The sequence below is a fragment of the Canis lupus genome, chromosome 20 (genome assembly GCF_011100685.1).
Source record: "Canis lupus familiaris isolate Mischka breed German Shepherd chromosome 20, alternate assembly UU_Cfam_GSD_1.0, whole genome shotgun sequence".
NCBI classification, from domain to species: domain Eukaryota; kingdom Metazoa; phylum Chordata; class Mammalia; order Carnivora; family Canidae; genus Canis; species Canis lupus.
In genome coordinates, this window is record NC_049241.1 from 38,336,923 (window position 1) to 38,362,225 (window position 25,303).

The window sequence follows — 25,303 nt, forward strand, 5'->3', positions numbered from 1 at the left end:
CTGTTCCTCCCACCCCTAACACGTCCTCCAGGCAAGGAGACACTTCATCTGCCCTGTTCAGGAGCAACCCCTTAATCCCTTAATTTATCTCCCCATATCAGAGGCACTGACAACAGTTGGTGAGGGGCAAGGAGGAACAAAGAGCCCAGGCCCACTGTGTAGGAATCTAGATTGAAAGAAGGCTGATATGCCTCCCTTCTGTGTTATCCGGAGAGAGGCAGCTGTCAAACATCACAGAGGTGAGGGGTGGGCCAACTTCCCCAGATCTTGTCTCCATGGTGATGGAGCCCAGAGCCAGGAGCAGCTGGGGACTGTCTGTTTGGCATTTGGACTTGGCCTGCAACTTTCACTGAGCCTCAGATGGGGACTAAAGTAAGGGTGGGGGGATTTGAGGCCTGCTCCTCCTGTTCCCTTGGCTCCAAGAAGATGCCCCTTGGGCCTATTGGCAGAGGTGAGGTGGGCTCTGGAAGTGCCAGGCTACTGGCCTAGGGCCCTCTTCTTGCTGGGGCCCCAGTCATGGCATCCAGAATACAGGCAGCCAAAAGTGAGCCTGGGCTATATCTTCAGTTATGAGTGGTTGCCTTCTAACTCTGGGGCAGGACTCCAGCTCTTTATTCCCTCTTTAAATGACAATCAGTGCCCCGAGTGCTACAGGCCTGAAAGGAGCAAATGAAATGGGGCTCCCAGGCCCCATTAAACTGTCATGTTCCACCAGCCCACCTATCCAATGGCTCTCTTGGGACCCAGGATGGGAACCTGCCTGCTTGCCAGGAGGCTGACTCCTCCCTCTCCCAGCTTCTAGGATAGGAATGATCAGAAGAAGGAGTCCAGGGATGCCCCTTCAGGCTAGGGCCCAGTATGCTAAGATGAGGACAAGCCCTGGAGACATGTGGACACTTCTGGCAAATAACTCCAAGGCAAGAAAAGTGGCATCCCTCCAGCCCCACCATGGTCTGCACCAGAGGAAGTTCCAAAGTCTTGGGCCTGTGTCCCAGGGCAGAAAAGGCCAGGCAAAGAAGGGAAGCACCTATGTCTCCAGGGCAGCTAGGGCAGGGAATGAAGCTGCCATCTTCACCCCAGTCCCTCCCTCCTCCACTGCCCACAGCCAGTGCAAGGAGATCAAATATTCATTGCCTCTTTGGAGCTAAATAATACATCAATGTAATAACAGGCATAAGGCAGCTAATCACCCCCTTTCACCTCCTAGCCCAAGTGGGGGCCCCAGTGGGGAGGCAGGCAGGGGCAGGCCAAGCCTTGGGCAGCCAGGCCCCCAGCATACATTGCTGTGCAAATGGCATGCACCTGGCAGGCACATACTCAGAGTCTGCCCTGAGTGTCAGGGCAGACCCTGTCAGAGGTAGGCAGACCCCTCGGCACTCCCACCAAGGAGTGGGCGGGCAGGCTAGTGCGGAAGACAGGCCAAGGCGCTGGGGGCGTGGGAGCCACACTGTAGCCAGCTGTAGCCGGTGCCAAGCAGTCCTTCAACACCCCTGGCAGGCAGTGTTTGGGAGAGAAGCTGGGTGGGTGGGCCAAGCACGGGGATGTAGGCAGCAGAAGGAGGTTGAAGGAAGGTCAAGACATCCCCCTTCTTGCCCTGGGGACTGCCTGGGCCTGCTGACCTTGTGCCATGTCTTGTGCTCACAGTAGGGGCACTGGAGAATGTCTGCCGGGCACTACCAGGCGGGTGGGAGCAGTGCCCCACGGAGGTAATTAAACAGCAGATGAAGTTAACTGTGTTGGACATGGCCTCTAGGGAGTGAAGACTGCCTGCCTCTCAATACCCCCACCCGCCGCCACAACATACGCCTCTCTAGGGTGACCTTGGCTATTGAAGATTGGCTGGACAGAGGAAGTCTCCTAAAGAAGGAGGGATACCTGCTCTCCTCCCCACTGTCCATTGGGGGGAGTGTACCACTCCCACAGGTCATGGACCTCCACAGTTCAAGGCTCCAGCAGCATGGACTAGGGCCCCCCTGCTCCTGGGGAAAGCCTAGGGTCACAAGAGATGATGGCAGGGAGGTGGGTTGAGAACAGACAAATTACCAGCTGGCCTAGACATGGAGTATGAAGGCTGGCTCTGGTGGAAGGGGCAGGGCACTTATCTCCTGGCCCCCCTCGGCAGGCTTTCTGATTGTTCTTCAGCAGGGAGAAAGTAGCTGCCTCTGGGTGGGGCTCCGTATTGGAAACACCCTATTCTCCTCTTTACCTTCCAGATCAGTGCCAATCTCATTTCCTGATGAGCTCCACCCAAGTGATGCCTTTCCTGAACAGCCTCATTCTCCTCCCATGAGCATCCAGCTGTCTGTGATCTCTGTATCCAGGGTACTCCCCGTTGCATCTGGAGGGAATTCGGGCAGGGTCTTTGTATCTGTACTGCCAGGGCTAACACACATGAATCCAAATCCAGATGGATCCACATATCTAGAAATATGCAATTCTGCATATGGGTCCTGGGGTAGGCAGGTCTCCTTCCACCACTGCCAAGTTTAGTCTGGAACACTCACAGTGCCAGTCCAGGCAGGAAAAAGTCTCCTCAACCATGCCCCACAAGTCCAGGGATAGGCTTCACACAGGGCCCCACCCTCCATACCTGTGCCATCCATCTGGGTGTCACTGGCCTCTGCAGGCCCCCGGCTTTTCCGCTCTGTCTCCTTCACCTCAGGCACATAGAAGTCTCCCTGCCGTGCCAGTGGACACATGAAATAGATCTGGTCTTGCTGGTAGATCTCCAGCCGAGGGTGGGCACACAGCTTCCGCTCCTTGTCAGAAAGTGGCAGAAGGTGGAATGAGCCCTACAGGGCTTCTGACCCACTTGTCTCTGAGAGGCCCTAGGAACTATCTATTGTTCACTTCCTCCCAGAGGGCTGGCTCTGCCTTTTGCCTCAATCTCCCCCAAGTACCAAACCCCTGCTGAGGGAGGGACACCAGGACAGGGCCCTAGACTCCAGGAGGCAGTGATCTAAAGGACCAGGGGGTCCTTGGGACAATATGCTGGGACAGGTGCTAGAAGAATCCAGGGGCCTGGCACCCTAAGCCAACCTACTTGTATGTCTGCAACCAAAAAGCTGTTCCAGAAAGCACTAGCCTCAAGCTATGATGCTTAGCATCCCAGACTACCCCAGGGACAGGGACCCCATGAACTCTGGCCCCAGGCACCCAAGCCAAGCCACGTTCTAACTTCCCATCCCAGGATCTCCTGACCCTGACCTCTTTCCCACCCTGGACAATGCTGACTGACCCAGAGCTCTCAGAAAAGGCCAGGGTCCCTGACCCTTAGGCTTTCAGCTCCTGCTCTTGTAAGCATGTTACCAACAAACCCTGGACAGGGGCTCCAGGCCAGCAGAACCCCTCTTCCACTCCCATTCCCTACTGGTTTGGGTCTATGCCAACCTCTGGGATTATCAGATGTGGTTGGTTCCCACCCCTTCTAGCACCTGTCCAGAGTTCCAGCCAAGGGCAAAGAGGCAGACCCTACACCTAGAGGCATAGACAGGACAAGTAGAACTACCACTGAACATTATCCTGACTCCCCAGTATGCCAAAGTAGCAGCTTATAGGGCCCCAAGCTCTGAGACAAGCACATTACTTCCCTCTGCCCAGATGCAGAGCCCAAAGCTCCCCTCCCCCAGTGTGTATGGAATGGAGCTCAGAGCTGCACTGAGGCAGGCAGGGATGATCAGAACAGAGGTCAAGAGCGCACTGCTCCCCAGCCTGTCCCCCTTTCCTGCCATGGAGTGCAATTACCCACTGAGATGACTGTGAGGCCCCGGCCCTGTCACTGCTCACCCGCCAACCTTCACAACACGACTATTTATAGCACCCGCCTGGCTCTCACCACGAGCTCTGAAATGAGCCTTCCACTTAGCGGTAATGAAAGACTTATTGCCTGGTAGGGAGAAGCCACTCTAGGGCTCCACTTGTCCGCCTGCCTGGCCAATATTAGGGTTGAGGAACCCCTTCCAACTAAAGTAGTGAAGAGGGTTAAAAAAAATGAACCCCCCCCTGCCTCCAGGGAAAGAGAAGAAAAAAGGTGGGCCCATATGATTTATCAGCCAGGATGTCCAGCAGCCAGTGGGGGGGCAGGGTATGCCTAGGAGCCCACAGGGGAGATGGATGGTCTGGCCAAAGTCTAGCTACAGCTCAGCTAGCCTGACAACATGGGTAACCCAAGCACGGTCCTGCACATTAAGTCTCCATGCGCTCAAACACAGAGAGGAACACCCCAGCCCTGACACCGCAGGGTCAGTGAAGAAGTCATTACTTTTAATAGTTTTGAGTCCAGTATTTTATTGCCAACCTGACTGCTCTTTGTGCCACCTCATGATTCCATGGGTCCAGCTCCTCCCATCTCTGCACACACTGATGGCTGCCTCTTCTTCTTCCAACTGCCCACATACTTACCCAGCCCTGGTCCTCAGAAGGCTGAACAAGGAAGCCATGGAAGCAGGAGCTACCAGGCTCTGGGGCTACCCTACTGCCAGCACTTGGGAATGAGCATCTGCCAAACCTGAGCCCCATGCAGTGAACTGAGAAATGTCGCCAAGCCCAGGGTCAGAGGACTCCCTAAAGAAGGTCTAGGTCCTTCCCTGATAGCTAGAGGGAAGAAAAAGGCCACTGAGTGCAATCAGGGCATTCAAAAGGTCCAGAGGAAATCTGCTAAGTGGTCATCAACCTGGTAGCCCATCCCTCAAGGGCTGTAGACATTTGGCTTTGAAGGATGCTCCCAGGAACCACAACCTGTGACTACCAAGAAATTCCAGGGACAATGGAACCCCACCTCAACCCTTGTCAACATTCAAGCCAGGCAGTAACAGGGATGATAAGAGGGAGTAGTCCTCTTTATCACTCTCCCTTCTAGGCTGGGCATCAGGGTGGGCAGTACCAGGCAGCCACCATTACCACCTGCTCTGCCAGCCCCCTCATTGGCAGGCGGGAGGCAGCTCTGCGGCTGCTCTGCGCATCTGCCTCCTCCGGAGAGCCCGGCTCTGAAGTTGCCTGGCTGTGGACAGCCCCGTTGCCATGGAAACTGCATCCTCCATCCTTGCCGTCGCCTTCATCTCAAAGCCATCGGGGAGAACAGAGGAACAGGGGAGACAGAGGAGAGAGAGAAAACTGGTCTGGCTACACAGCCCTTCCTTCCCTGCCTAGCTCTTCCTTCTTATAGCATCCCACACAGGGACTGCCAGCCGCCCAAGCCTGCCCTCAGGCCCCTGGAGGGGCAGCCTCCCACCCAAGCCCAGCCTGGTCCTACCCCTACCACCTGGGGGCCCCTGGAACTAATTAAAAATCTCATTGACGGCTTAGCCTCAAATCATTTTAACACATGCCAGGTCCTGCCAAAATTCAGACTCAGGAGAGGAGCAGGAAGAAGGCAAAGGTGCAAACTTCCAACTCAGGCCCATAGGCAAGAGAGGGAGTTTTTAGTTGTCTCCATGGCATCTCCTCAAGACTCACTCTGCGTTCTGCCCCCAGAGCAATAATAAGCCCAATCAGGACTGGGGCAGGGGAGGAGGGACAGAACTAGCCATAAGCCCTGTCTCTAAGTGATCAGCAGAGGACAAGCCCTTTCCTTCCAAGCCAGGTACAGACTCTGAGGGAAGAGAGGGTAACCGTGGGCCAGCTCGCAGGTCCTCACTGCACAGCAGGAGCTGTGGCCTGGGCCACATGTCAATGAGCTGATAAATATTGGAAAATCATTGGAGGAAGGCAAGACCAGCTGCTTCTCCCTCAGCTAGCCCCAGGGAGCCCTTGGAGAACAGACTGCCAAGGGCCAAGGACACCAAGTCAATGGCACACTGGGCTAGGACTGCTAAGGAAAGGGGCCTGGATGGGCCTGATGTCCTTCCAGCCCTGGGAACACCCCTTCCCAAAGCCCAGACAGCCAGAGGCCCCAGGAAGCATCACCAGGACAGGGGAGCCTGCTCTGGCCACTGAAGCTACTGGCCATCTGATGAAGCCACAACCCAGAGCAACTCAATCCTACGCAGAATCAAGGGGACCACAAGGTTCTCTCCAAGGAAGGAGAGATGCAGACATCCACAATCCTCCTCACCTAATAGGAAGAAGTTGCCATGTTAAGGTGCCATCAGGAACTGCTATAAACTGGATTCAGGAATTCTAATCTCTCAGACATATATCTCCAAGGCTTGCTTTCCACAGCAGAAATAAGAGAGGGACTCGGAATACTATTCACAATGCAGGGACTTCCAGATGGCCTCAGTCACCAGCACTTCCCCCAATACCACTGCTGCACCGACATGGGCTCACCCCCTGCCAGGGGTGCTGGCAGACAAGGGAAGGGGCGGTGTACATAGGCTGCCATGGTGCCACTGCCTCAGCTACCTTGGGAACACACCCCACATTCTCTTATCACTCTAGGATGAGCTCATTCCTGAGTAGTGGGCATGGATTTAGCCCATGCAGCTCAGGGCTCCCACAGAGACTTAGATGGCAAGGTTGCCCCACAGCACCCACACTGCTTCCCCTGTGAGTTTATATTGCATCAGAAGAAGGGAGGAGGGGGGAGAGAGAAGACCTGAACTCCTATTTGGGCACCAAACAACCCATGCCTTTGGCTAGGGGTGGGGAGGAGGTGTGGGGCAGAAAAGGTCAGGTCCAGGTGGAGACTGAGGGTGGATCCTACTCCCAGGCTGCCCAGAGGCTGGGTTTGCTCAGAGCTGGGTGGTCTCAAATCCCCAAAAGGATGAGGCAATGGGTACAGGCCAAGGATTGGGTCACACATCTCCCACCTCTACTTGAGCCCCAGAAAAAGTTCTGCTCTGTTGTTTCTACCCAATCACAACCCCCTAACCTCCTACCTCACTGGCATGAGGGACCCTGGGCCTTCCTGCTTACCCTGAGCTGCCCAGTCCTTCCTTACATCCCTCCACTCCAGGCTGGACAGCTGGGCAGCTACACAGGCAGCAAACAGCTGTTGCATCCCACCCGAGGTGGTGGCGTCTCCTCACTGGGTGAAGTGAGGCATGTTCATTTTTAATTACAGAGACACCAACATGTACCCGCCTGCACACAGCACTCCCTGCAAGTGGGGGCTCAGACCCTGGAGGCCCCTTAGGCAACTGGTCTGCATCGCACGTGCAAAGTGATGGGGGAGGCACAGCAGGCGCTGTTGCAGCTAGAATGTGGCACATTGTTATTATTCTGCCCAAGAGCTTCCGTCAACTTCCCTCTCCCTGGCTGCCCCTCATCCTCACTGGGCCTCCCAAGAGCCTCTGGCCCAGAACCTAAACCTTCTGTGGGGCAGGAGGTGACAGCAGGAGATAGCTCTGCAGGCCTTGCAGAGCCAGCAGGGAGAGCCTGCAGAAGGGTTGGTGAGCATCCTCCCCCTTGTAGCAGGAGGGCCCAAAGCTATGAAAATGAAAGGCCAAGGAGACAAGGAGAGAGATGGGGCTTCCATGGAGGGAAGTGAGGAAGCAGAAGTGGCAGAGAGAGCTCAGGCAGGATCCCGGAGCCTGGCCATTGACAAATAGGTAGTTTCTCTCTGTGTCTCAATATCCTCAACTGTAAAATAAAGAGACTGAAACAGATGATCCTAAGAAAAGTGAGAACTGGAAAAGGTGAATAAAAACACCATCACTGAAAGATAATTATATACTTGAAAAACCCAAAAGGAATCAATGGGAGAAATTACCACAAATGTTAAGATTGCAAAATTAACAAAAAAGCACAGCCCAGTTTTCTGTGTGCCAGTCAGCCAGTTAGAAAATAAAATGAAGCAACAGATGAAGGCCCTCTTGGGGTTAGGTCTATCTGGGAGCCCCTCAAATGGCAGAGGAAGGGATGGCAGAGGAGCCAGGCCTGGGTGGGAGGCTGGGGAAGACTGCAGAAAGGGGAAGGTGTGAGGAAGAGCGGGGTGCGGAAGCAGGGTGCTGTGCCTGGCACCCCAGCCTGCTGTGCCTGCTGGTGCCACTGCCTCAAGACTTTTCATTTTCACCTCAGAGCTGACAGCTTGCCATGTAATTTACACCTCTGCTCATATTCCTGTGCACCCAGGCTCTGGCTTCCTGGGCAGCTTGAGAGGGGGCCTCAGCAGCCATCAGAGCAGGGTGGGCTGGGGCACTAAGGAGCAGGGGAGGGTGATTCCTTCTAAGTAGGCACAGGGGACCCCTGCTCTGAAGCACCCTAGTATGTATCTGGACCAGGAAGCCTAGCCTTTCCCTCGCTAGGGCCCACAGAGCCAATTTCCAACACCAGCTCAGTCCTACTCTGGCCGCCTTGGGCTCTCGTGGAACAGGACCAGGAGAGGGGAGTCTGAGGGTACTCAGGGAGACTATGGCTTGGGGGCTCAGCCCTGGGATCCTCCACTCTCCTTTCCAAATCTGGGAGGGAAGTCACCGACTCCAGATGCTGTTGCTACCACCACAGGCTCACCCCTTTCCAAGATCCAGCCATTCTCTGCAGCATCTGTGCAGTCAAGGACCTTGAGCCCCATCCAGTTCACAGGCTGATGAAAATGCTACTGATTGATGATCCAGCAGCAGGAAGGCTGCTCAGTGCAGATGGAACCATGAAGGCTAGCACCTGGGAGCCAGAAGCATCAGGAAATGCCAGAGGGGAAGGACAGGTGGGCAGGTAAGGATGAAGAGGAGAGGGGGAAGGAGAGGAGGTAGGTGAGGAGAAGGCAGCCCTGAATTTCTCATCTCCAACTGGTATCTCTGACTTCTGTCTTCCATCTACCCCCAGGAAAGCCCTTCTCCCTAGAGCCTTAGGTTTCCAATCTATATAACCAGGCAGCTAATCTCCCCTTATACGAAGGCTCTGTTAAGGGACAAAGTGTTTCTGCTCGGGAGGGCAAGCCTCCTCAAAATCTCTCCCCCTTCTCCTCCCTCGTTGCTGGAATCCCAAGCTTTCTGGAGAAGAGCAATAGAATTCTTCCTTGGTAAATCCCATCTGCCTGGGGAATAAGGCTCCCTCTGAATTAGTGACAGCCCAACCCCACAGAACCATCCAGACAAGCCTCAGCCCCCAGGGTCCTGCAGGGCTGCCAAGCTACCACATTTGAGCTGGTATTTCAAGAGTGGTGGCTCCCACACCCGCCCCAGCAAAGGCTGGCTTTGTGCTTTCAGTTCTGAGGTAGGGGAGTGGGGAGAGGTGTAGCCAGAGAGACTGAGGAACAGGTTCCAGGGCCTAGGCCAGCAGTGAGGAGACCTGGCCTCCTATGGGCAGCTCCCTAAGTGGAGAAGGGAACCCAAGCCCTGGTAAGGGAAGGGGGGAGGGGGCTTCTCTTGGCTTGAGGGTATCTGGGAGTAGAGTCATTCAGAGCTCAGTTCTGTGGCCTCCACCTCTCCCTCCTCAACTCCCTGTGCTGAAGTCCTATTCCAAAGCCCAGCCTAGACTAGAAGCAGTCATTTATCTACTCAGACACCATCAACGGTTCCCTAGAGCTTCATCTCCTGGGTCCAAACGCTTGCTCCTCCCTTGCACTCTAGCCACAATGTACATAAAAACCATGCCCAAATCAGTAACTCTGCCTGACCTGCCCTTTCACCTAAAGAATGCTACCCTTCCTTCAAGGCTGAGGACAAATGCCACCACTTTCCAAAGGTTGCTTTGCCTTCCCTGGTGAATCCATCCTTCCTCTCCCTATCCCACTCTCCCTGGGCATGGCTAAATCCTGTATCTGGGAGAAATGGGGGAGAAAAGAATTCTGGGGGCCCATCACTCAGCCCCAGGTCTTGGTGCTGCTGAGAGTGCTCTTCTCCCTGAGTTGAGACAGCCAATTAGCATTCGGCAGCACTGGCAAGTGAGCTGGCCCTGGAACACCAGTAAGGGAAGCCTGGGAATGGAGCCGTCTCTACCTCACTGAGGGTGAAGACATGAAGCTCAATAAGGCACCTGCAGCAGCTGCATCCTGTGCCCAAAGTGACTGCCAACGTCTCCCATAATGGGCACCTGCTGGGCAAATGGGCAGCCAGGTTCTCCCTGCCCTTTTCTTTTGGCTCCTCAAGCTAACTCCCAAACCAGCAGTTTCAGCCCTGACTCTGCCCGCCGGGCCTACAGACAAGGGCCAATTAGATGTTGACCCAATGTGCTGCCATCCCAGGCCCACCATGGGGACCATCTCAAGTGTATCCCAAGTTCATGACAGGTCTTGGGCCCAGCACTACTCATGGATGGGGCAAAGTGGCAGAAAGCACATAGCCATCAGAATGATCCTCAGCCCAGGGCACCCAGTCTGGACTCAGCCACTGCTTCATCCATTGACCCTGCGTAACCTCCCCTCCTCAGCCCTCAAGTCTCCCCATTTGTAAAATGATGGGAATGTTGGCTTTGATTATGACCCTATGATTGCCTCCTAGTTGCTTCCCCCATCCCCTAAATAATACCATATAAAAGGCTCAGTAAATAACTGCTGAGTAAGCAACTGAGCGGAAGGGCTGCCAGGTGGCCTCCCTCATGAAAAATAAAGTTCCAGACCCTTCCATGTTGTTCAGCACAGGTGATAGGCACATAAAGAGAGAGGACCCCAAATTTCATACCCCACTGGGGCATCCTCACCTAGGTTCCCACTGCCAGGGCTATGTTGCTTCCCACTGGTGTTCTAGCCCCAGAATGGACTCAAATTCCCCACTTCCCTGCACTGACTCCCTCAAAGTTCCCCAGGTAGGTAAAGGGGAAACACAAAGATTCTGAGCCACTGGACAGGACCCTAGGCTCTGACCATGCTGCCTCTCAAGAAGAAGCAACAGACTCCCACAGCTCAATAGGCTGACTCACTCCCACAGGCACCTTGCTGAGGCCACTACTCCTTAGGGCCAGCTGGCTGCCCTAGGACAACACCATCTGATCCACCACTCAAGAGTTCAGTCACTACCACCCCAGGGAGAACTGCAGGGCTCCCCTCAGGTCCAACTCCCAGTCAGTCATGCTCCCCAGAAACAACTGCCTCTTTTGGCAGCCCTGTCCCTGCCTGCACACAGGACAAGCCCTGGTGTCTCCCAGATCCATTCACACTGCAGCTGCCACAGTGTCCTCAGGATCTGCAATGGACAAGCAGTAGGCCAGGGGTGAAGCAGGATATTGCCAAGCTGTGTACCTCTCTGAGGACTGAAGTTTCAAACCACTTAAATCTCAGATGCCCTCCTCCAAAGAAAAGATCACGAGGTCATCTGGTTCATTAAAACCCAGAGGCAGAGCTACTCCAGTTGAAGCAAGTAAGGGTCCAAGTGCAACCCCCAAACCTGGCAGCCAAGCCATGGGGACACCTCAGCATAGTCATAGGCTCCTGCCCCAGAGAGGTCTGAAAACTATGGTCTGAGGTTCCTGCCCACTTTAAAACCCCTAGTAAGACAACCCTGTCAACCCAGCTGTCCCAGAACTTTACCACCAAGACACCTCCCAACCAACCAGCTCACTATATCCACCCTACCCACCCTATCCCCCAATTTCTCCACAATTCTATGGAGAAAGAGCCAATGTCTGACTCCCAAGGCCTGCCTGCACTTCCCAGCCAACCAGCTTCCACATGGACAATGCCCTGTGTCTTCCTAAACTCAGGAGAAGATAGCCAAACATCACAAGGACCCTCTCCCTGAAAACTCCTGGAAGGCAGGGACCCTGGGAAAGGGATTTATGAAGATTAAGGATTCCGTTGAGAGGAAGTCAGGCACAAGGGAGAATTGGCTAAGCAGTCTAACACTCTCAGTGACCTCTCTGCCAACTGCTGAGTTCAGGGGCCTCTCACACACAAGGCATCCCCAGTCCTCTCACTTGGTCCTGGTCTGTCCAGGTGCCCAAGCCTTCCCTGGATACTCATTAAGACTGGTTTTATCCTGTGGTGAATTCTGGGGCCCTTGCTTTTTGCTCTGGATAGACACCTGGGTCCCAAATCAACTGTGGCCCTACAATTTGATGGAAGTTCAGCACCCTCCTGCAGCTGCCAGAAGACTCCCTCATTCCTGAAGCTCAGGGGGTGATCTCTTTCTGTCCAAGTAGGCCATCTCCTTGGACTCTGGTGGAGCAGCCTAACAAAGCTGGGGCACCTTCCACATAAAATGATAGTCACATGGTACCCAGGCATCCCCTCGCACAGATGCTGCCCAGATTGCTCTGCCTGGGGCCCCCCAGTGGTTTATGTGAAGAAAGGCAGAGTTTTAGCCCTTACAGCTCAATTTGCCAGGCTACCAAGCTGAAGAGGGCTGGCCAGAGAGTCAGGGGCTTTCACATAGATCACAAAGCTGGAATCTATACATTCCACAGAAACCTGACAAATGACTCTCTTTGGGTTCCTCACAGTGACCCCTAGGACGTTTCTGTCTCATCAGGTCAATCCTACCCCAGTCTCAGGCACATCTGCAACTGCCAGGACAGCAGCTGCTCTCTACCTCCCTCACCCAAAGTTCTGAGACCACTCACCCCTGTCGCCTGTCCCAGCCTGCCAAGTCCTCCCTCCCATCCTTCTGGCAGCAGGGTTACTGGCCTCCCTTACCCCTCACGCCTCCTGAAACAGAAAGCCAATGGTTGCTGTCATTCTATTTGAAACACCTCCCCAGCAGACCTAGCCTCAGATCCAGAGAGAAAGCAGAGAGGTGGAGAAAAAGAAGGGTGCACATATGCGTACACACACACACACACACACACACACACACACACACACACAGGCAGCCAGCTGTCAGAGCTGGGAGAGCCCACAGTCTCATTATCAGCCTCCTTTCTCTGGTCCCAGGCCAGTGGGGAAGAGGGCAGCTGTGGGAGGGAGCTTTCTATTCTTTTCTCTCTGTTTCCCAGGCTAAGAGAGGCCCAGGGCCACTCCTCTATCCACTGCAGGCTGAGCCCCTTCCTCGTTCACATGGTACGCCCCCCAGAATGTAAGATCAGGCTAAACACAGGGGCAGAGGTGACCTCTGCCTCCAGAAACCATCAGAGCACCTTGGGCCATGTCTCCACTGTGGGAAGGCTGGCATCTCTCTCACTCTCCCAGCTGGTGGCCAAGCCACAGCAGCATGCCTCACAGACATCCCTGGAGAAGCCCCTTGCTCTCTCTTGTATCTTTGGCTTCCTTATCCAAGGCAGGAAAGAGAATGGTGGCCCCCTGCTCCAGGCCCCACCCCAGGAGAATCAAGCCCAGAACACAGCTGACAGGCTCCCACGGGAGGAGGAGGAAGGAGGAAGGGCTTTCATCAAAGAGGTGACGTCAAAACCAGGCAACTTGTGAAGCTGTCAGGGGCCGGGAAATTTGGACAAAGGTGTCTAAAAATAAACCCCTGAAGCCAGGAAAAGGCTTTGGTGGCTGAGTTGCTCGCCACCACACCACATGCTACACGTCCTGTTCTGAGGTCTGGAACCCAGAAAGTCTCTTCCCGGGGTGCACCTCCAATCCTGAGGTTGAGGATGGCATCTACAGGACTAGAGACACTGCCCAGCAGCCTTCTTCGGTGAAATGGTTGAGGCCCCCTCAAGATGCATACTAAGCAGGCCTCAGGCACCAATGTCTGCCTTCCTGCCCTCATCACCAACCAGCTACCCCACCTCCTGCCTCACTCTGCCCAGAGTCTCCAGTCCAACTCACCCCCAGGCAAGCAGCTCCTCCTCAGCACACTTCTGGCTGCCACTGGCCAGCTCACAAAGAACTCCACCTCTATTCTCCCCTGCCCCTGCCCTACCACAGCAATAGCCGTCCTGTTTCTTCTCTTCCTGTCCTTGACCAAGAAGGCCACAGCTGGTGACCTATTTAGACTCCTTTCATCTCCTTAACCAACACCTGTCTCAGCTCCTATTTCCATCACCAAGGCCTTGTCCCTTCCTCTAGGCTGCTCTGGAAAACACCCATCAGGTTCCTTCAAATCCATCAAATTCAAATTCCTGCTTTCTTCCCCCGAACCTTGACCCCAGCCACACTAGCCATGCCCTCTGCACAGCCTCTGCCTAGGAGCTGCCTCCAGGGCATACACTTTCCACAAGCTCAGGTCCCTTAAGATAACCACCAGCCCAATCTTCTCTGAGGTCTAGATCACACATAGCACTGGGGATTCCACACCTCTACCTGAATGTTTCTCAGGCAGCTCCCCACTACACAGCCTACTGAGCTGGTTGCCTCCCAAACCAGATCCTCCCTCGGATCTCCGTATTTCAGTGAAAAGCACCACTACACACCTGTCCACCTGCCCAGGCTGAAAGGAACTGGAGCCTGCTGTGACTCTGCCCTCCCAGCTCCTCCACAACATCCAATCCATACACAAGTCCATTAGTTCTGGGACACCTCAATAGCTTAGTGGTTGAACATCTGCCTTTGGCTCAGGGCATGATCCCGTGGTCCCAGGATCAAGTCCCACATTGGGCTCCCCATGGGGAGCATGTTTCTCTCTGTGTCTCTCACTAATAAATAAATAATACCTTAAAAAAAATCTCAACAAGTCCATCAGTTCTATCTCCAAAATAGATTGTAAATTTCCACCTTTTCTGCACCTCTACAGCCACTGCCCCAGTCCAAGACAACCATTCACATAGAAATCCTGCCTCCTTAAAAAAAAAAAAAAAAAGAAAAGAAAAGAAAAAAAGAGAAAAAGGAAATCCTGCCTCCTAAGCACCTCTGCTGGCCCCTGCGATCTGGATCTAGTCCCACCTTGCCCAGGATGAGAGAGCCTGTCTTGTACATGTATGACTAAGACGGTCAGATCATGTGTTACTTTCCTGGATGGAACACTACAGTGACTTCCCAGTATCTTTAGGTCACCCCATGACCTAGGGTCCCACTCTGCTCCCACTCTGCTCTGCTTGGAATCTTCTTATCCCCTTCTCCAAGGTTACCTTGGAGAGGTTACCTCCTCCAAGAGGCTGTACCTGACCACTCTATCCAAGTTAGTCCCCGCACTTCCTCACCATTCTTTTCTAGCACATATCCCATTTTTGTCTGACATTTATTTTTTAAGATTTTAAGTTATCAAAAAAAAAAAAAAAGATTTTAAGTTATCTCTACACTCAACGTGGGGCTTGAACTCACACCCTCAAGATCAAGAGTTACATACTCCACTGACTGAGCCAGCCAGGTCCCCTATCTGACATTTATTACCTGTCTCTACCACTTGCTGTAAATGCCTATTTCATATACCAACGCTTCACATTGTATCCAGCACAGTACATAGACATTCAATAAATTCAAGTTGAATGGATGACTTTCAAGCCCAACTGAGTCATTCCCTAGTACTCAACTTTACAAAATGTTCTAGAGGACGAAGGATGTGCAACAGGGAAAGTTTAAAAAAATCTGTGGAAACAGAGATGCACAATCAGATCTCCTGGTGGTTGGCTCTTTTCCTTCCTCCAAGTAACCCAGTCTGCAAGCACTGCCAATGACCAGGTCAGGAACTAAAGGAGACAGGCTGCTGCTGCTGCCCCAGTCCTGTGCTCAGGGAGGAAGTGCATAAGCTCATGCAGGAGCCAGGCCTGGGGCAACACATGAACACCTGGGGACTGCCAGCCCCTGGAAGCCTCAGGGCTCTTGCTCTGTGGGCCCCCAGCAGGAAAAGGTCAGGGTGGACCTCTCCATCCATCTGAGCCTGGAGTGGGGAGCTGAGAACTAAAAATGTCTCTGGTCCAAGCAAGAGTTGAATTGATCAGGCTAGGTTTCTGAATAAGCTCCCTACGCTCCTAGTAGATGCTTTGGCATCCATAAGGTCTCGGGCATTTGGGATGGATGCAACAACCTCTACCCATCTTCCTAGCTCCACAGGCTGCTCTATGAGGGCCCCAGGGTGCTGCCCTCACAAAAACAGCTTTTCATCCCAGCCTGGACAGTCCTCTCTGGCTCCTACCCAAAGGACTAGCTGTCCCCCAACATACACATACACTAGACCTGTCTCTCACCTTGATGTAGGCATCCAGGGCAGGGTGGACACGGCGGGTAGCCAGCCAGATGGACAGGGTAGAGGTGTAGGGGAAGGTGGTTGTCACCACATGGCTGGGTGCTGGGAAGGAGAACACCTTGAAGCCAAATTTCTGGTAGAACTGAATGAGCTCAGGGGAGGGTGACTCCTCACCCTCACTCAGAATGCTGCCCACTGCACAGCGGCACTTCTCAGGGGGTACCTGGGGAGGAAGAAGAGGTGTGTCAGGGTTGAACAAAGGAATGAGGCTCTCAGAACTCTTGCCACCTAGGTTCTGTGCCAGCTTAGGCCTGGAAGAAGCAGGAGTTCCAAAAGGTCACAGCCCCAGATACCACAATGGAGAAGAGTATTTTCCTTTTGAAACTTACATGACCCCAGTCTATGGCATCCTGCTATAGGACTCATCCATCCTTTCATTTATGCCTCCAACAAATATGCTATGCCCTGTGCTGTGGAAGGGGTACAGGAAACACTGGTCAGGAAGCAGGACCACACTGAACTCTGGGTTGCTGATGAAACAACCATCTTTGGGGAAGATCCTCATCCCCAAACCCTCAGGCTGGGCCAGCTACCATCACCAAAGCCTCCAGACCTTCTCTGTAACCTGTGCCCCATCCCAGGCCCTGTCACACTTGCCAAGTACCTTCTTGTCTCAGCTATAGATTGCTGGTTTCCCTCCAAGTGTCTCTGGGCCCCCAGTACCTGTACATCACTGCACTCTGCTCCCCTCCCTAGCTGCCCTCCCTCCCCTGTATCCCATAAACCTAAGGCAGGTCGGCTCAATATTAGTCTCCAACACTTACTAAGCCTGACCCCAGACTTGCAAGGTCCAGCACTCACCTCTTCTCCTGGCATCGAGGAGCCCCAATTTGTCTCACTTCCTGCAACTGAATATATACCAGTCCCTGATACCCCCAGGGGTATCTGATCCTAAATCTAAGACACTTTTCACGGACCTTGTTCTGTTAATCTTGGATTTCCCTCAACCTGAAGGTCCCTCTCTCCCACTACCTGGGTCCCACTGGCCCTTAAATTCAAACTTCCGCTACCTTCAATTGCTTCTCTTGGCTTACCTTCACAGCACCTGAAGTTATTTTTACCTGTTCTTCCTTCTGCTCTCCCTTTCTAAGCCCTGCCAACAATCCCCTAGGGGTTTCTCAGCCTAGTCCAGCCCTGTCCTTGGAATCTCACTTTGCCTGGGACTAATGCACCCACTCCAGGTTCTCACTTCCATGCAGTCCCTGGGGGTCACTCCCAGCTCTCTGCAGCTAGGGGCCCCTTGCTGCCCCTTAGAATCCTATGTCATTAAGCCTAGTTCAGGACTTTTCTGGCAGGCAATATGGTGCAGTGGTCAGGACCACAACTTCTGGAGAGAAGCAGGACTGGGTATGAATCTTGAGTCGTGTAACTTTGCATAAGTCTCTTGGTTTCTTGGAGTGAAAGTTCCTTACAGGATTGATGTATTGAATGAGATACTTCATATTAGGGTTCAGCCGGGTACAGCACTCAGAAACTGCTATAAAGGTCATTGGTTATCAGCAGCTATGACACAGGCCAAAGAAGTGACCCTTGGCCTGCAATTCACCAATTCACCATTCACCAAACTTCTGAACACGTAGTTCCTCCCTGCCCATTCTTTAGGTTCGAGCACCCTCCAGGGGAGTCTTTCAGGGTAGCTTGGTGTCACACACCAGCACCCCCTCCAAACACACAACATTTTGCTGTGAACTCCTGCTTCCATCAACTCTACCTGGTAGCAGTCACTTTGGCTGGCCTGACACTCCTCCCACCCTACCCAGGCAGAGGCACAGGAGACAAGTGCAGTACCACTTCCCGACTATAGATGGTGCAACTGCTCCATTCACATCCCAGGCTTGAGGCAGGAGGCTCTGGCAAGGCCTCCCGCTGACAGACTTAGGGACAGTGCCCACTGCAATGCCAATCACTATGATCCTGAGCCCAGGAACTTATAGATGTACAAAAGAAATATTCAATACAGTTTAGATGAAGAAATGGGTTAGAAGGTCACCTGACTGATCATCTCTGGCCTACCTGGGTTTGGGTCCCGGGGTCTTTTGTGTGATCACTTCAGCAGCCTTTATGGAGCTCCCAAGTTCAATATCCTCCTTGATCCCCCAAAAGCACAACACCCCAGAAAGCACCACAACACCCGTGACCACCCTGCTCAAAACTTTTCAATGGCTCCCAATTCTGCTCTAGGTTGAAACTCTTGAGCCCAGCATGCAATGTTGTCTTAAGTTATCCATGCAACACTGCCTGGATTTGTCCACACACTCCCCTAGCACTCCTTTTTTGCATTCCTAGGCCCCAGAAGGGGCCAGAACCCAGGTGAGCAGGTGTCCACTGAGCATCTGAATGGCAGAGGGAGGGGCAAATCCAGGCTTTGGGCCAGCCCGCCTTGCCAGCCTCCTCTCCCACCACAACCCCGCACACACCCACACAGAACTATTTGCAGCTCCCCAAACATGCCACGTCCTCCCATGCTTCCTGCCTTTGCATAAGCTACTTTCTCTGCTTGGAATGTCCTTCTTCACCTTACTCCAGGGTCCCTTCTGCCTGGGAAATTCCTGCCCATCCTTCAAGATTTAGCTCAACCAACCTCCTCAAAGCCTTCTGATGCTCCCTGCCTAGAGCCCTTCCTCTGTAATCTCAAATAACCAACTGAAGGAGCAGGCCTTGTGCTGCACAGTAACTGATGGTCTCTCCATCTCTCCCCACCACTCCAGGCTTCTAGGCAGAAAGGCCCAGGATCCTGGGTACACATTAAGTTCTTGGGGTATGCTCAGCAACAACACATGCACACACAGGCCCTGCACATTAGCAAAATTCTTCTCCCTCTACCTCGAAAGAGGAACTCCCACTACAGGGAAGGGAAGAAGCTAATAAAGAGACAGGACTCAGGATGCCTGGATGACTCAGTGGCTGAGCACCTGCCTTCCACTCACGGTGTGATCCCGGGGTCTGGGATTGAGTCCCACATCAGGCTCCTCATAGGGAGCCTGCTTCTCCTTCTGCCTATGTCTTTGCCTCTCTCTGTGTGTCTCTCATGAATAAACAAATAAAATCTTTAAAAAAGAGAGAGAGAAAGAGACAGGACTCCTGAGATCTGGGAGGTGTGTTAGCCACAGGTATTCTCTTTCTGCCTGAGCAATCCCTCAATTCCACAAGTGAGGATACTTCCTGCCCTGTTCTGCCCTGGCCAGTGACTAAAGGGCATCCTAGGAAGTTACTCAGCAAACCCATCACCAGCTAAGCAGCCCTGTACTGAGCTGGAACCAGAAGGAAGCTGAACCAGGCACATCTCCAGCAAAGAGATGGAACAGGCCCTAAGACCAGCTGGGGAGTGGCAAGGCTGATCAGGGGAAGGCTTCCCTGGACTCCCTGGAGAGCCCATGCCCACCACCAGGAGAATGGCCCGCTAAGGTTGTCAAGGGCATGGAAGATAGAAGAGTGTCCTGATAGCTAGAAATTCCACACACCTTGGTTCAATGCAATGCCTCGATTTGGGCCTGACCCTAGGAGGTCAGCCTGAGCCTTTCAGTTCCAACTGCTTACTCCCTTTCTTCCCTGAATCAGTCATTTCTTTAGGTACCTGAGCCCAGAACAAGAGCTGTGAGAACTCTTGGCATATGAGAAGAGGGCAGTCTGCTTGGAATCTAAAGCTTCTGGGTACAAGCTGGCCCCAATGCTCCTTCCAAAGAGGTCTTGCAGTACCAGGTTGCCCTTGTCGGTGAGGCCATCATGAAAAGAAGTCCCTGCCTGGCCAAGACTTCATGGAGTCTAGAAAATGGACAAGACTGTTATCTTCCAGGATCAAGGAAGAAAAAATGGTGTAAGCTGGCCCAAACCAAACCCAGATATTGAGTTCAATAGAAATGGCCAGCCCTAGATCCATAACCTGCAACATCTGATGAGGACAGATGCAATGCCTGCTGATCCCAGGCCCAGAAGGCTGCCATGACTCCTCCCTGGCCAGCATACCCAGCCCTGTGTAAGGTGACAAGTAGGGACAGTACCCTTCACTGGCACTGGTACCCCTGAGGAGAAACAGAGCAGCCACAGCTGTTCATAATTGGAGGGTAAACAATGGGTTCATTTAACCTTCAGGGTGCTGCAGGTCAACACATCAAGCCCCACAGGTCCAACTTCCCCAAGCAGGTGGTATCCAAAGGCAAAAGCTGGGCTGGTACTAGGTCAGGATATGGGTGACACAAACAGCAGGGCCAGAGGACAGGACCTATATTTCAGGCTGGAGGGGAGGGGAGTCGGCAGGACACCAACCTCCAAAGAGGGGTCTAGGGGCTTTCTGGGAACTCTCACCTAGAGGTCTTTCAGGGCCTTCTTTTCACCCCCAAGCATAATCCTAACAACAGCTGATATCTGACAAGGTGCTGTCTGCCCCAGTTGTTGCCTTCCACCCATCAGCTCATGCAATCCAAACAACACTGTGCAATAGGTACCATTATCAACTCTGTTTCTGAGACCCAGACAGCAAAACTATTCAGCAAGGCCCATACAGCAAGGCATTGTTGGAGTTAGGATTCAAACCCAGTAAGACTGGCTCCAGAGCAGTGCCACAGGACCCAAAGCCACCTGGGAGCCCTAAGAAATAGGTCCTGGCTAGGAACAGCCTGTATAACAGAGTCTCCCTATGCTGCACCTCCTCTCATGGCCCAGGCAACCTGCAAGAGCCTAGGCCAGAGGTAGGCAAGCATGATTCCCAAAATTACAAAGTCCTAATGGCATGAGGCCCAGGGGAGGGGACTGCTAAGTATCTACTGGGGGCCAGGTACTGAGCCTCATCCTTATTTAGTCCCCAGAAAAACAAAACTCGAGGTAGGGATTCTCAGAAAGAACAAGTGACTTCCTCAGAATCACATTCTAGTAAGCGGTGGGGCCTTGATTCAAACTCAGAAAGAGTCCAAAGACCTCTTCTCCCACACCTTCCTCCCTACCAAAGGCAGCTCTACTAAGAGAGATCTGTGTCTTTCTAGTGCTGCCCCACACAGTTAACCCACTGCAGAGCAAAAGCCTGGACTCCATCCAGAAGAAAAATCATCACACTGGGGTAGGGAGGGAATGGCCTGGGCCCTTGGAAACAGCAGTTAGCCCACATTCCCACTGTCCTTGTTGAGGTCAACCCTGGGAAATCCTACTCTCTCATTACTTCCCAGGCTCCATGTGGTCTTAGTGCCTCCAGGGATGGCAGGGGAGGCCCCATCCCCACACACACTAAAGGGGAAGGGGAACTGTGGCATAAGCCTAAATCAATACTTTTACCAGCCTTAACCCCTGCAGACTTGAAGGTCCCAGGCTGACTCTCAGTGGACTAGGAGAAAAAAGGGAGCTTCAATACAGTCTTGTTTACTAAAGGCAGAACCCAAGCACCACCAGTTCTCCAATCTGCCTGAGACCTGGGGCAAGCACCCCCTCCTAGGCTTCAGCCAGGTAAACTGAACCAGCTGCTATGCCCCATTTGCCTCAGCCAGACTCCCCATAAGGGCAGGCAGACAGGTTGCTTAAGGCAGTGTAGGTGGTAGCAGCAGAGGGTGGAGCAGGAGGTAGAGGGCCAAGATGACACACAGGACAGATCCATGGGCATGGTAATAGCCACTGAGCCAGAAGGGTCCATCCACAGGCCAGAGCTGGCTAGGATCCAGTGAGCCACTCACGATCCTCCTGGCTCTTTCGTTCCCCTCTGACAACCCCAGGTTCCCAGAGAGACCAGGCTAAAGTCACTGTCTAGACCCCCATACCCCACCTCAGAAGCAGGGATGAGGGCAGAGCAATCTTGATTCCTCTCCAGCTTTACAAGAATAGAACTGGATCTGTATGTGTATGTTCCCATGTACACTGTGGGGAGAGGGCAGGCACAGATCGGTGACTGACTCTGGAACTCATTCCTTTCCCTTGGTACTTAGAAGAGGAAATGGCCGCACTCCAAGAATGCTGGGCCCTGGAGAGGAGAGGAACACCTATGAGCCACTGCCAGGGTCTCTCCACTTCCTGTCACATTTTCCCTCATTCATCCTCCTACCTCTCCAAAGGCCCTCAGGCATGGAGAATGGAATCCTTTTCTCTTGCCCAAGAACCAGTTGCCCAGACCCTAAAACTCCCTCCATACAAAACTCTCACGACCTGGAGTTGACTGACATATATAGGCTGACCCTCCAGGACACAGAGTTAATGATATATATGCTCCAAAAGCATCTGACATGAAAGAGTCTACAGCAACTTGCCTTGGCGGTGCCCTTTCCTGTGTCACTCCTGGGCCCACAGTCAGACCAAGTGAGGCTTCGCCAGGCCTTTCTCAGAAACCCTGTCCAGCTGAATCCAGGAGCTGAGGCCTGGAAGGGGAGTGGCTAGAGAGCTGTCAGTCTGCACCTCATGGGGGAGGGCAGCATTGACCGCAGGTGGCCACCTCTCACCTGGTCACTCCCTGCCCCACTCACAGAGCCTAAAATAGCCTCATTCCTCCGCACGCACACTCACACAGGAGCAGGTTCTGGCTCCCATTGTGCTCACTGGGGAGGGAGAAGGTATGGGGATGGGCCACAGAAAAGCTCAGCCTATATCCTGCCCCTCTATGAATCAAAATATGCAGGGTCCCATGCTGGACACTGCTTAGGGAGGCAGCCTAGGAAGAAGGCTTGGGTTCTTAGCTTTCCCCTAGGCCTGGATGGGGTCTCTCAGCCAGGCTCCCCTGATACACCCACACTGAGAGGTCCTGAAGGCTGGGCCCCTTGGTCCTCACGGAGCCCAAGTGTCCAGCAGCGTGGCACAGATCAGGTGCTCAAACATGTGTTAAATAAAAACAAGAAGTATGAGCGAACTGTATGAGATCAATACCTCAACTCTTGCTCTCTGATCCTCAGTCTCCTCCTCTATAACATCAGCAGTGTGGACCAGACAGTCTGCGATAACCAAGAGCACCTAAAATGTGGGGGTCCATGGTTCCTTAAACCCTCTGTGAGAATCCCTCCTAGGTAGAGAATATACTGCCCAGCTCTCAGAGTAGATGGAGACTATACATCCCTAAGCTATTCTAGGTGTCAGGGTATGACCCAGCTCTGACTGGGGATACTGGTATCTTCTGGAGTGACCCAGGACTGAGAGGGACAGGATCAGAGGGGCCACTTTGACTTATACATTCATTCTCTGAGCCAGCCAGATGTCCACAGCCAAGCCAAGGGTCTAGGCCTTGGTCCTGAGTGCACAGGATGATGCTTCAGTGCACCTAATTAGCACGGATGTTTTATCCACCCATTTTTTGTTGTGGTTAAACAGCTATCAAGAGCCAAGTGGCAGGATGAATGCCTCACATATGTCACCTAATTTAACTCTTGCCAGACAACATACGAAGCATATATCTTAACATGGCTCTATAGATGAAGAAACAGAAACTCAGAGATATTATATGATATGCTCAAGATCACACAGCATGACAGTGATGAAACAGAATCAGAACTCAGGACTGCCAACCTTGAGGCTGTACTCTCAGGCTGTGGCCCCACCCAGACTGGCACCCAAGTCAGGCTGCACCCAACCAACCCTGGACATCCAGGCCCACCACCTCCTCAAGGACAGCTATATGGTGGGTTGCCTTGAGGCAGTGGCTGGGCCAGGAGGCCATGGGGAGAGCACACCATGCCAGGATTCTTCTATCTCACTGCTCCCATTGTGCTCACTGGGGAGGGAGAACAGCCTCCCTGGATCAGCCTCTAGCACTGACCCCAAGGTACATTGCTTCCTTGGCCCTTTCCTATTCCGGAATTAGCATTTCCAACCTAAGAGGCAATGCGCTGCTTTAGTAATAGAACATGTGGATGAGGAAAGAGGTGACTGCAAGGACTCTCCTCCTTCCCACCAAGGCCTTGCAGAGGGCTCCAACTAGGCCAGATACTGAAGGAGGGGCAAAAACTTACAGAACAGAGCCTGTAGGAGTGGGGGTCGAGCATCTGGTCGAGCTCCTGCCCCGCATCACCTAGGCTCCAGCAATCTCGACTCCCACTTACTGCCATCTCCCAACCATGTGACCTCAAATCCTCATTGTCTACTCATCCCTCAACCAGGCCATGCCACCTCTCACTTGGGGCAAGCCCTATCTCCTCAATGGCCTCCCTGTCTCGTTTCCTCCTCTCCTCCATCTGCCATCCAGTTAGCTTCCTAAATTATAGGGGGCTGTGTTGCACCTTGCCTCCCAACCTGCTGTTCCTCCCACTGCCTGGCCCAGCAAACCCTTCTACCGCTTTCTTCAGCCACCACGTGTTCACTGGCCACACTTCCCCCATTGTCTCATGTCTGCAAGCCTTTACTGTTGTACTTCCCTCAGCCAAGAGGCCCCTCGTGGCACAGCAAAGTTCGACTCGTGGGAGAAGTCCCAGGTAGAGTCTGCCTCCTCTCTGAGCCTCTCAGGCAAACTTGAGGTATCCTCCCCAGACCCAGAGCTCCAAGCTCTGTGGGCATCAAATTACAGTGCCTATTAGAGATTCATCTATAGTGCTGACTTGCCAACTGCATGAAACTTTTTGAGGGCAGGGCTAGGTTTGTTCATCTCTGGAGTGTAGGTGTCGAGCAGAACCTGGCACAGAGTCAGCACACCCTTGCTTCTTTAAGTGCCCCCGTGAGGCTTGGTAGCAGATAGCAGGTAGGCAGTAGACCCTGCTTACTTGAGCTCTTCAGGCAAGAAAACCAGAGCTGGGGATTCCCAGGGCTCTGTCTGCCAAGACTCAGAGCTGAAGGCTGAAGAACTCTTGGTAGAGCTGCCAGCCCACGAAGCTGTGGGCAGTACCATCCCATGGTATGGCAAAAGGCCACATTGGTGAGACCTGACCCAGGACAGGCTGTAAGTACAGCCAGACACCCACAGGGTGCCAGTGATGCTAGGCTCATCTCTGACCCCAGCATCCTAAACATTCTGGGCAGCTCACCTGGTTCCACCTGTCACTCCCTTCACTCCCCCTCCAAACCAGGCAGTGTAACATCCAAAGAAAGGCCGTATCACTGAGGCAGGGGCCACTAGAATGAGGTAGGATTTTAAGCTCTATGCCCAGGACTTGCTCTCTCAACAGCTTGAGGAGCTGTAGCCACAGCAGGAAAGCTGAAAGAGGGAAGGCACAGAAACAAGATACGACCCCAAAGAGCAGGTGGAATCTGAACAGCTGGTCTTAGAGTACTAGCCTCAAGTGGGGATGGAAGAGAGAGGGACAGCAAGAAGAGGCAGGAGACCAAAGCCCTGGAAGAAACTAGGGACACACAATGATGTGGCCCCTGCAGTCAGAAGTCCATGGGTAGCCATGAGCCGAGAATCAGATCTGGAGAAGTAGAAAGGATACCTGGAGTAAGACTCCAGGCTAAATCTGAAAGGAGCTTCAAGCTCACAGAGGAGGTGGTCTGTAGGACCAACTCATAGATTTTCCCACCCCTTCCTCAGAAACTAC

At 53.1% G+C, this 25,303-nt stretch overlaps 1 protein-coding gene across 5 annotated transcripts in view; it reads right to left on the reverse strand.

Moving 5' to 3' along the window:
- The window catches only part of TEX264 (testis expressed 264, ER-phagy receptor), a 30,437-nt gene that overhangs the window by 1,421 nt on the left and 3,713 nt on the right, over positions 1-25,303 (reverse strand). For all 5 annotated transcript variants that reach the window (XM_038566299.1, XM_038566301.1, XM_038566300.1 and 2 more), the window contains exons 4-5: positions 15,823-16,044; positions 2,591-2,759 (exon numbers count right to left, since the gene is read on the reverse strand). In XM_038566299.1, coding sequence (XP_038422227.1) covers positions 2,591-2,759; positions 15,823-16,044 — 391 coding nt within the window. The remainder of the gene's footprint in view (positions 1-2,590; positions 2,760-15,822; positions 16,045-25,303) is intronic.